The 12,508-nt window shown below is 31.6% G+C and overlaps 1 protein-coding gene across 6 annotated transcripts in view; it reads left to right on the forward strand.

Moving 5' to 3' along the window:
• Positions 1–12,508, forward strand: part of Tc2n (tandem C2 domains, nuclear) — a 40,580-nt gene that overhangs the window by 18,065 nt on the left and 10,007 nt on the right. For all 6 annotated transcript variants that reach the window (XM_046440638.2, XM_046440639.2, XM_046440641.2 and 3 more), the window contains 6 exons: positions 2,793–2,960; positions 4,018–4,109; positions 5,593–5,668; positions 6,184–6,284; positions 7,016–7,132; positions 9,822–10,013. In XM_046440638.2, the coding sequence (XP_046296594.1) occupies positions 2,793–2,960; positions 4,018–4,109; positions 5,593–5,668; positions 6,184–6,284; positions 7,016–7,132; positions 9,822–10,013 (746 nt within the window). The remainder of the gene's footprint in view (positions 1–2,792; positions 2,961–4,017; positions 4,110–5,592; positions 5,669–6,183; positions 6,285–7,015; positions 7,133–9,821; positions 10,014–12,508) is intronic.

Genomic DNA, 12,508 nt, shown 5'->3' on the forward strand with positions numbered 1-12,508 from the left:
GTATAGTAAGTTATTACAAAGCAAAACATCTGCAGTCGGCACAAGGTAAATAGAGTATCACTAGCAACCCAAAAGCCTCCCTGTTCCCTGCCTGACAGTCACCCAGGGTATCAGAGTTGCATTTTTATGAACACATATTAATCATACAAATTAATGGGTTTTGCTGTGACATTTTCATGCATACCTAGAGAGAAGCCTAATGAATTACTGCAAGGATTACATTCACCCTCTGGTGTGTCCTCTCTCACCCTGCCCTTTCTCCCTACTCCCTCAGACTCTCTTACCAGCTCCTCATAGTTACTTCTCTACTTTCTGGTCATCTTTTTATAATTTAATATTATGTTTTGAGTTTCCACATGTAAACATGTAATATTTGCCTTTCTGGTCTGGCTTATTTTCCTTCAAGTGACAGGATTTCATTCTTTTTATGCCTTAATAATTACTGTGTGTATGTACCACATTTTCTTTATACATTTGTCTGTTGATGGTCCGTAGACTGATTCCATATATTGGCTGTTGTGAATAGTGCCTCAGTAAACATGGGTATGCAGGTGTCTTTTGTATGCTGACTTCATTTCCTTCAGATATATACCTAGGAGTAGGATAGTTGGATTATCTGGTGATTTTATTTTTAGTTTTTACACAATCATTATAATTTTCTAGTTTTTCTTCTTAATAATTAAGCACATATCCCTTAAATAGTGGTTTAATTTTTTTCTGTGTTCTGACCTTTATTTAAACAAAATGATATTAGTATATATTCTTTTGTTTATGTTTTTCATTCAACATTGTGAGATTCTTTCACGTTGTTAGTTTTAATTTGTTTTCATATCTGTATGTAAATGTACATTATAATTTATTCTAAATAGCATAATATATGGTATTTTTTTGTATAGAATATAAGAAGGTATTTTTATGTATCAGATATATACTACTTTTTATCTGTTTTACTGTTATTTACATTTGAGGTTCTTTTTCAATTTTTGGCTAGTAGAGATAATGATATTTACAAATTTTCTTGTACATGTCTCTTGGTGTACACATATAGAAATTTCTGTTGTATATATGTCTACAATGACATTATTGGGTCATTGAATATAAATATCTTCAGCTTTAGTAGTAACTGCCAAACTGTTATTCACAGTGATTGGATCAATTTACATTCACACCAGCAAAGTACAGTTGTTTACATTGCTTCTTGTCAGTGTTTGCTCTTGGTAATATTTTTAGTTTCAGCTATACTGTTGTGTGGTAATATTTCAATGGGGTTTAAACTCATATTTCTTTCATTATTAATGAGGTTGTTGACCTCTTCTGTTGTTGCCTGTTTAAGTCATAAGCCAATTTATATTGAGGTCTGTCTATCCTTTTTGTACTGATTTATAGGAGTTCCTCATATGTTCTGGATATAAGCTCTTGCCAGTTATGTCGTCTCCCACTCTGTGGGTTACCTTTGTATTTCTTAGTCTTTTGACAAATGGAAATTTTGACTTTTAGTATAGCTGAATACATTTATGGTTAATATGTTCTGTGTTCCATTTAAGTAGTATTTCCCTGTCCTAAGTTTGTGAAAAAATTACAAATTAACAAGTACAGAAGCTTTACTTGCTTGCCCTTGGCAGTTAATTTAGATCTACAAGCCCCAGGTAATTAATTTTTGCCAATATATTTGGTTGAAAGAAGGCTTATAATTTTTTCCATATCAATATTGAATTGTCTTAATACTTTAGAGAAAAGACCATCCTTTCCCCACTGCTCTGCAGGGCTACCTCAGTTATAAATCAAGTGTATACAAAATATGAGTATCTCTTTCAGGACCTTTTATTCTGTTTCACTGATCTATTTTTCTGTCACTGTGCCAATATTCTATTCTTTTTTTTTTTTTAATAGAGAGTGTGTGAGAGAGAGAGAGAAAGAGAATTTTTTAATATTTATTTGTTTTTAGTTTTTGGCGGGCACAACATCTTTGTTTGTATGTGGTGCTGAGGATTGAACTCGGGCTGCACGCATGCCAGGCGAGTGCGCTACCGCTTGAGCCACATCCCCAGCCCCTCTATTCTTTTTTTTAATATTTATTTTTTAGTTGTAGTTGGACACAATACCTTTATTTTATTTGTTTATTTTTAGGTAGTGCTAAGGATTGAACCCAGGGCCTTGCATGTGCTAGGCGAACGCTTTACCTCTGACCCACAACCCCAGCCCCCAATATTCTATTATTACAACCCCATAGAGAAAAATCTTTTTTTTTCTTAAAGATTATCGTTTTTGCTTATTCATAGTCCTACTATTTCCATATAAATATTTTTATTCATCTTCTTGTTATTTGATTTCTAACTTAATTGCATTGTGGTAAGAAAACATACTTTATGTGAGTTCAGTCCTTTCAAATTTAAGAGCTGTAAGTTTATCTCAGCATGTAGTCAAGTTTTATAAATGTTCTGTATCTTGAAGAGCGTGTATCTCCAAGATTTTTTTTTTCCATTTCAAAGATGTTCTATATGTTAGAAGAAAAATAAAAAGAAACTCAGATCACAAAATACAGAATTGTCTATAGGTCAAAGAGAAAATGTCAGAAATTTGCTAAACTGTCTTAAGAGCAAGATTCCTGACTATTCCCTTGCACAATAGTTCATGTAGTTAGAACTTCATAAATGTATGCTCATTTTTTAAAGATATCAAAGGCATGTAATTTAGTATTACTTGAAATATAATATTTTTTTCCTTTGTCTTGAGTGTACCATCTGTTGGACCAAGGAGACGATGTTGTAAAACATTAGAAATGCTTTTTTCAGGATCTGCCAGAGCATCTTTTGGAGATCGAAAGGTGGAACTTTCCAGTTCGGCTCAGCATGGGCCCAGCTATGATGTGTACAACCCTTTCTATATGTATCAGCACTTTTCACCTGATTTGAGTCGGCGTTTTCCTCCTCATTCAGAAGCAACAAGACTGTATGGATCAGGTATGAAATGTCTTTTGTGCTTTTCTTCTGTGTGTCTCCTTAGCAAATTTAGCAATCAAATTAAATCTGAGACCTGGATGATATGATTCTTATTATTAAAAATAATTTTTAAATAAGAGAAAAGCAGGCTTCACAAGTGTTATGATAGACAGCATGATTTCTCTCTGGTGTTATAACTAATTTAAAAACTGAAAGATTGATGTTTTGTGTCTATTGGTAGTTACAAATTTTAATTAATTTTTCCTTTTTGAAAGTTATTTTTAGATTATTTTTATTAATTTATGTACCTTCTATCCAAACTCTACAACAGATATTTACAAGTTTTTTCTTTTGTGTTCTAGTCAGAATGACGAGTTTAAAAATGTATGATGTAATTAGAAATATAAACAAAGAGAATAGAAATACTTAAATAACTATAAAATTTTTATAGTTTCATATTTGAAACTATTCCAATTATAGACTACTATGTGTGTTTCTAATTCATAAATCCCCATTGTTTTGTAGGATGATGATATATCTAGCTCTCTCTGCCACTAGATTCAGGGTGGGGTACTGAAAAAAAGAAAGAAAGATTTACTGAAGGGACTATTCCCCACCGTACTAGAATATAGCATAGGGTTGGTTTACCGAGTTCCTTTCTTCAAGGCCCTTTCAGGTTACGAAGGACACTAAAAAGACAGGAGCACATAAGATTCAGAATTGATTTTTTTTTTTAAATGTGATAAGTGCTCATTAAATAGTTGAAGTACATATAACACAAAGTACTTACATCCTATCCTCTTAGATAGTCTTCTCAGATTGAGGATTGGGAAACGTGAACAAAAATCCATTTTGATATGGATATGAAAATGTTTTGTTTGATTTCTATTTCAAACAAAATAAAATAATGAAAAATAAATGTTTTAGATCTCATCAAAAGGCTCATTTCTTATATAGATCTGCACATAATTTTCACAAAGTATTTCTATAGAGAGTTAGTTTATAATAATTAAGTAGAATTTCAGTGTTTCATTTTCCTTGTTATAAAAATAAGCACTTCTTTCTTTTCCCTGTGTAGTTTGTGACCTAAGGACCAGCAAACTTCCTGGTTCCCCTGGCCTAAGCAAATCTATGTTTGATCTTACAAGTTCATCTCAGAGATTCATCCAGGTAAAGTAGTTATATAATTTTTTTATATGTGATAATTATTTCAAATTAAAAATTCAGAAATACATGAATCAACATTAGAAATAACATGCTTTTTGTGGATATAGCTATTCTAATATTTGGACAATAAATACATTTCCCATATGCATTACTTTGGGAAGTTCCCAGTTGACTAATGAAAGACAGTATTTTTCTTTTGTTCTTTTTTTGTGTGAATTTTCTCTCAGTTGGTATGCACTTAAGGAATCTTGAGGCAGTTGGAATTTTAAATAGTATAATTAAAATACTTATCAACTTTCCTTATTGAAAGTTTTTATTAAAAATTAACATTCCTGGGCTGGGGATGTGGTTCAAGCAGTAGCGCGCTCGCCTGGCATGTGTGCGGCCCAGGTTCGATCCTCAGCACCACATACAAACAAAGATGTTGTGTCCGCCGAAAACTAAAAAATAAATATTAAAAATTAAAAAAAAATTAACATTCCTATAGGTGGAGAACTTTATTCACTTATATTAATACAGTATCCTATTTTGGAGTTACTTTGTTTTTGTATTTTGTGGTACTGAGGATTAAACCTAGGGTCTTATGCATGCTAGGCAGTCACTTTACCACTGAGCTATATCTTTGGCCCTTTTTAAAATTTTATTTTGAGGCAGGTTCTTGCTAGATTGTCCAGGTCAGCCTCAAACTTGCAATTCTCCTGGTAGCTGAAATTACGAGCATGTATGGCTAAAGCCAGGGAGAATTTTTTTGATACTTTGATGACTATTTAAAATTAGAAGATAGAGATAAGCAAAGTAGCATGACAAATTATCTGTATTCCTGTAAATGAAAGTAAAATCTGTGTAAATGTTTTTATATACACTTGTGGGCTCGTGTGTGTGTGTGTGTGTGTGTACATATATACACACATATATACTTATGGTTTATACAATGGAAATGTATTCTAAATCATCCTTAGTAATTCTCAATTTCTTGCAGAATTAATTCTTTATAGCAACAATTCTTGACCATGCATCAGAATTATTTGGAGAGCTTGTTAAAATACAGATTGCCATCCCTTGCTGCCCAGAATTTTTGATTCAGCAGCCCTATGGTGGAGCCTGAGTTTTTATTTCTACTAGAGAGACCATGGTTTAATATGCTGTTTTACAGGTTTTTAGGTAACTGGGCATTTCCAAACATATTCTAATTGTCATTAATGTTTCTTTATGGAATTTAAGAAATAATCTCTTTCTCTTTATTATAAAACCAAACCAAAACCAGCAGAGACATTATAGTATATTTTTTCATAAGATGTTTAAAATTTTCCTGATAACACACAGAGAAAACTTATTTTTCTCTTTAATTGTCTAAAAGTGGGAAATTCTGACTAGTAACATTGTCAAAATGCTTAGCATGCAGTTTGATGGGGCAGGTTTTGGGGCATAAGTATCAGAATCCTTACAGTTTGATATGCAATTTCTGACTAAAAGATTTTATTTGTAGAGACATGATTCGTTGTCTAGTGTACCCAGTAGTACATCTTCAAGAAAAAATTCTCAGGGGAGTAACAGAAGCCTGGGTAAGGAATATAATATTACATTTTTATACTCATTAGTAATTTGAAAGTGAACATGATCAGTAAAAAAAATTCTACATGATTATATCTATATTGACAGTATTATCTGTATATGGATACTCAGATCAGATGGTTATTTTTCAGTGTTTAGGCATGAATGAATCAGTTTTTAAAAAGTGAAACTATTAAACATCTTTGTACATTTGTTTTAAAGTAGATGAATGAAGAAAGTTCCAGAAGCATACCGTACTAAAGTCATATAAACATTATTTGAAATAGTTTGTTTAAGCTTTAACTTAAATTTTCCACACTGCAATTTGGGTAAAATTTTATATCTGGTAGTTATATGGTTTATTTCACCTCTTGTACTTTAATAAAACATAGAAGTATGATTTTTGCCTTACTAAATTGGAAACCTTAAAAAATAATTGTTGGCATTTTTCAGTTGTGCTCATAAAATTGAATTTAAAAGATTACATGAAATTTTGAAACATCTTTGTCTTTTGTTTACAATTCAGATACGATTACTCTCTCAGGAGATGAAAGAGATTTTGGCAGATTGAATGTGAAGTTGTTTTATAATTCTTCAGTGGAGCAGATCTGGATCACAGTTTTACAGGTAAATTAGTACAGTTAATACCAACTTTTATTTCAAAATTAAATATTTCTTTTTTTTTTTAATTTTTTATTATGGGTTCAAAACATTACAAATCAAAATTAAATATTTCGACACTTATCTGTTGTTGCCCTCTTCTGGGGAAAGAGGTAATAGTTAGTCTTTGGAATTTGGGGTTCTATAGTGTTTTTCAGGAATAGTATTTGATAAAGCATTTAAGAAGCAGGTATGGTGATGCATACCTGTAATTCAGTGACTTTGAGAGGATGAAGCAGGAAGATCACAAATTTGAGGTCTGTCCCAAAATAAAAAACAAAAAGGGTTGGAGATGAAGCTCAGTGGTAGAGTACCCAGGGTTCAATTTCCAGTACCAAAAAAAAGCATTTAAGAAAATAAAAATGTGTGTGATGAGTATATGTATTTTTTATGACTTTATTTATTTATGTGGTGCTAAGTATCGAACCCATTGCCTCCTGTGTTAGACAAGCGCTCTCCCACTGAGCCACAACCCCAGCCCTGTTTGTATGTTTTCAACTGCAAGAAGAAAACTGGTATATCTATATTTAATATCAAAATTATTTTAATGTGGATGAAACATGAAGTCTCAATATATACTGAAGTTTATTTAAAAATCTTGAAAATCATTATCCAAAGCCATTAACTCAACAAATACATCAAATATTTGTATTGTCAGAGTCCTTTGTAAAATTCCAACTATACTTTTAATTTTTTAGTGCAGAGATTTAAGTTGGCCTTCTAGTTATGGTGATACTCCCACTATTTCTGTAAAGGGAATACTAACGTTGCCCAAACCAGTGCATTTCAAGTCATCAGCAAAGGAAGCTTCTAATGTAAGTGACTGTTTATGTTTGAATTTCCTTTCTGTTTTTCTAATATTTATCACTTTTATCCATGTAAAGAATAAGAAAGTGTTTTACTTTTGGGAAACTAAAAATTATGTGTCCTTGCTTTTTTAAAGATAATTTTTAGTCTCAAAATGTTTTGATATTTTATTGTCTAATATTAAGATTCATTTAAAAAGAAAATTTTGATCACTAAAATATATAAATTAACAGTATCTAAAATATATATTTAAAAGGAAAATAAATGTGTATATTTTCATCTTTTCTTTTCCCTAACTGGGCTTTGAAAAATAATTGCACAATTGCAATTAATCACTTTTAAATACTTCCAGTTACTATAAATGGAGTAGTTTATGTTCCTGGCTTTTATAAATTCTTATTTCACATTAATTTAAATACATGCTCATTATATTTTTTGACATAGAAAACTTAGGGTTTTATATGCAAATGAAAAGAACATACCATTTAAAAATAAGAATTCAATTGACTAATAAGCAAAACATTACTGTTGCTATCAATCATAGAAATACAGATTTAAATTATATATTGATCTTTCTTTTTTTCTTATTAAAATAAGGAAATATTTTACAAGTATGCTACAACATACAATTTTCTAGAAATGATTTTGACAGTACACATCAAAACCTTATATATTTCTAGTAATTCTACTGGAATCTACTCCTTGGAAGTAATCTGAAATCCAAACAAAACTGTTTTATAAAATAGTCTTGGTGGTTTTTTTCATAGTGAAAAGTTAAAAATAATCTCAAAGCATCATAGAGGAATGATCGAAAAACCTGATGGTATACCCATTTAATTAATTTCTTCAGGCTGCTGTAAAAAAAAAAGTACCACAAACTGGATGGCTTTAAAACAATAAGAAACTTGGGACTAAGGATAGAGCTCAGTGATGGAGTGCTTGTATAGCATGTGTAAGGCTCTGGGTTCAACCCTTAGCATGGGTGGGGAGGGGGGAATAGAAGTCCAAAATCAAGGTGTCAGCAATGTTGGTTCCTTTTCTGAGGGGGAATCTTTTCCACTCTTCCTCCCAGATTCTGCTATGGCCAACAATCCTTGGCTTTCCTTATTTCTTGGCTTTGCCTCCATCTTCATATGGTGTTCTCTCTGTTTCTGTGTTTTCACATGGCCACGTACTTACAAAGATACCACTCATACTGGATTGGGGTCTACCCTATGCCCATATTACCTTATTTTAACTTTATGAATCATGTCTGCAATGAGATGTTTGCAAATGATGTCACATTCTGAGGTACTGGGAGTTAGAATTTCAACATATCTTTTTTGGGGATACAATACAATTCAACCCAGAACACTATGTGATAGAATACTAGGCAGCTGTGAAAAATTATGGATAGGAAGAGTTTTTAAGGACAGGGAAAAATGTCCTAAATTATTGAAAAAGGCAGTGATCAAAAATTGGTGTGTGTATGTATGTCACGATCTCACTTTATGAAAATATGCATCATAGAAAGTCTAGATGGAAATAAATCTTAACTCTGGGTATAATTCTATCACTCAAGGAAGAATACTTTCTGAATTAACAATTTTACTTTTTAAAAAATAAACTAAATTAATTTAGGAAAAGTTAGAGGGAAAAATGTTTGCATATTGGAACCTACCTACATAGGATCTTTCATTTTTAACATTTATTTTTATACAGCAGATTTTTGGGAGATCCCTAGTGTGGCAAAATGTGGAAACTATGAAGTAAATCTGCACAGACTTGCTTAATTTGTAAAGTTGTTTAACATTTTATGTGCAATGTATTGTCAGTGTGGTCCTGTGGCTTGAAAGTCTTAAAGAAAAAGTTCAGTAGTGGGAAAATTCTAGAAACATGATTCTGACTGTGCAGATGTAAGTGATTATAGTACGGGTGAAAATTTGGCCAAAATTTTTTTAGTGCAGAGTATCAAAAATATTTATGTTAGTTGCCCAGATATCTTGCCTTTTCAAAAGGATACACTAAAGATTGAAAAAAGGAAGTGTATGGAAAAAAACTGTCTAGTGTTTAGTCTCCTTTAAGAAATAATTCAAATATGTCCATGTGATAATTCAAGATTCTGGGCACTGAACATGCTCACATGTGAGATTCTTGAACTACTCTAACTGTTGAAGAATTGTGGTAAATAGTAGGAAAGATGTCCTAGATCCAAAGATTAAAAAACAGTTTAATTTGTTTTTTCCTTTATGGTGCTGGGGATCGAACCCAGGGCCTTGTGCATTCAAAGCAAGCACCTTACCAACTGAGCTATATCCCCAGCCCCTACAATTTAATTTTTAAAAAGGGAAAAAGCTATATTTTGGTGAGCTCAATGTTAATATTGACCTGAGTTCCTAGGTAATTAAAAAGATGATTTGTGAAGTTGAGGAAGGTAATATCCAGAATAAACTCCAGAAAAACAAGTTATGGCTCTTCTCATTTTCATTTACATTAAAAAAATTTTTTAATTATGTTGTTATATTATGTCATATATGAATATGTAACAATAAATCCCATCAGTATGTACAAATATAATGCACCAATAAAGTAGGAAAAATATTTTTACTGTTGTAAAAAAAATTAAATGTAGTTTTTCTAGATATAAAGGTAAAATATCATTTTGTAATAGTATATCAAACTTTTTTCAACCCTTTATATATTTTATTGTTTTTTAAGGTTATTGAATTTTTGGAAACTTTTGTATTTGCTATTAAACTACAAAATCTACAAACTGTAAGACTTGTATTCAAGATTCAAACCCAAACTCCCAGGAAGAAAACCATTGGAGAATGTTCTGTGTCGCTTAGAACTCTCAGCACACAGGAAATGGATTACTCTTTGGATATAATACCACCTTCAAAATTTTCTGTAAGTGATAATAATATGCAGTGTTAAAAATATTTTGTACTTTTAGAATGGCTTAGTGGATAGTGTTTTGTTAGTGGAGGATAACTTGAATACTTTACTAATTATGGAATCAGGAAAAGTCTCAAGAAGTAATATCGTTTCAAAAATTGATGAAAGGTCAACATAACTGTTTCTCTATTTTAAAATAACGTTGGATTACCTTCTCCTAGCACAATATTTATTAATGTTTCATCAGGTATAGTAATCCTGAAACATGAAAAACTTTAATACATTTTAAAAAGTTTTTCTAGTTGCTGATGACTTGGGAAAAACAACAAAGGATCATAAGGTCAAAGTCCAAATTCAATCTGAGATTGCCCTGAAATAGATTAGGGAAGTTGTTTTAATCCTGGGTAAACTGTATATCTGTTCATAAATAGGTTAGAATGGAAGTTGGGTTTTGATTTTTTGGTGTTTAGAATGGAACCCAGGACCTCATGCATGATGAGCACCTACTGTACCACTGAGCTACATTCCCAGCCCAGATTTTTTTTTTTTTCAAGCTTGCTTACCTATAGTGCTTGATTGATTTCTGAGACCTGATGTTTACTTCTCTCAAGTGGCCAGCTGAACATTGTCTTTATTCAGAGATTCCTAATAATTTAATTATGTAGTTTCTGTGTCAGGATAGAGAACAGTCTTGAGTTTTATAAGGTCAAATCTATAGGTGATTTTAAACTTATTTAGGACTTACATTTTACCTACTTCCAAAAATATTTAAGATTACTTGAAGTGCTTTTTAACCCTTTCTGTACATTATAATTACCTGGCAAATTTAAGTCAATAAAATTTCTTGAGGGTTGGAACAGAAGCATTTGTAGTTTTCAAAAGTTCCCCAAGTGATTCTAATGTGTAGCCTTGCAAATCACCAAATTGTAGGGGAAATTAGAAATTAAAACATAAGAAACAAAGGTTACTGTAATTAATCAGAAGAATTGAAATTTCTGATATCTTTTTCCCTGTTAATTTTAATCCCCAATGTTTTCTTTATGGCATTTATTATGTCATATCATTATTTAAGTTACTTAATTTTAAATAAAACAAAACAAGTCTCAAGTTTCTGTTTTCTTCATATTTTACTGTGCTGTTAACTAAGATCCTACCATATTGTTGGTACTGTATATTTGTATGTAGGCAGGTATGAAAAAATAAATGATGAATGAAAGCATACCAAATGAGATTACTGTCCTTTTCTGTTAAAACATAGCAGCTGTGACAGGAGTTTGTCACTGGCAGAGTTGACAATAGCTTAGTAGACAGTAATCTGCAACCATCTTTTACAGAAGATACAAAAACACTAATCAAATTATTCATACATTAAAACTCTAAAGACAGAATACATCAAAAGATAAGTCAGTGAAGGTATTTTCTGGGAAACTGAGATACTATATGCCTGGAGAATTTGAATGAATGATTATGACTGGATTTCTAATAAATTATATTTCATATGTTAGAAGTCTTATAAACACTTGGTTTCTACTGGATGTCACGTGCTAGGTATATAAAGATTGATGTCTTGAAATAAGAGCATTTGTGTTATTCAGGACCAATGAATTTATGTTACCAAGTACTGATGTTTCATATTATTGGCTAAGATAAGAATAGTATTGTGCTTTGTTTTATGTTCTGAAGAGGAAAATAGATATTGTAATTATGCCATTGAAAGAACCAGACTTGTCTACCCACTATCCACATTGATAACTGTTGCACCATGAATAGCATTGCTTTGTATAAAGCTAATGTTTTTTTTCCAGGAGAGTTCCTGACCTTGGCCGATACTAATGTATTTACTTGACCTCAAATTTCAGTATTGAATAAGATAGAAGAGATAAAATTTGCCTGAAGAAGTAGTTGACCTTTATAGAGATTTACCTTATGGCTGACTCGTTGCTAAGTAATCTACTGTTCATACCGCTCTTCTGAGCCTGTGCACTCCTTTTCCTATGTGGAGATCAGTGAAGCCATTTGCACAGCCAGTAAATAGTCAAGGAATTCAGATTTGATTCCAGAGCTAACCCTCTGAACTCTTCCATGTATGTTCCCTTTGAAGACATTTTCAAACATCATCAGTTTATGATTCTTCCTGATTATGGTTGGCATCTCATTTTTTTAATGGTTCCGGGAAGGCTAATAAATTTTTCTTTAAAAATTGGTTCATTATTCGGGAGCAAATATCATACCTTCTACAGTTTTATGCTTATTAAATATAGTCAGTACACACCAACTAATTGATTTGTATTTTAATTTTTGGTTATTATGAGATTGAAAATTATTTTGAATACTTTCTCATGATCTGAATTAATGTCCTGGAATATAAATTGAATTTGTGAGATAACCTTGGCAAGTAGGAAATAGCAAACCCATTGCCAAATGCTACTGTTTATGAGAATTAACTCTACAATTGTGTAACAATAAGAGAAGTTTTGCCACCTTTAGCTGTTTTTATAAGTGTTACT

This window comes from Marmota monax, unplaced genomic scaffold, assembly GCF_021218885.2.
Source record: "Marmota monax isolate L192 unplaced genomic scaffold, Marmota_monax_Labrador192_F-V1.1 WCK01_AAM20220418_F8-fsc00017, whole genome shotgun sequence".
NCBI classification, from domain to species: Eukaryota; Metazoa; Chordata; class Mammalia; order Rodentia; family Sciuridae; genus Marmota; species Marmota monax.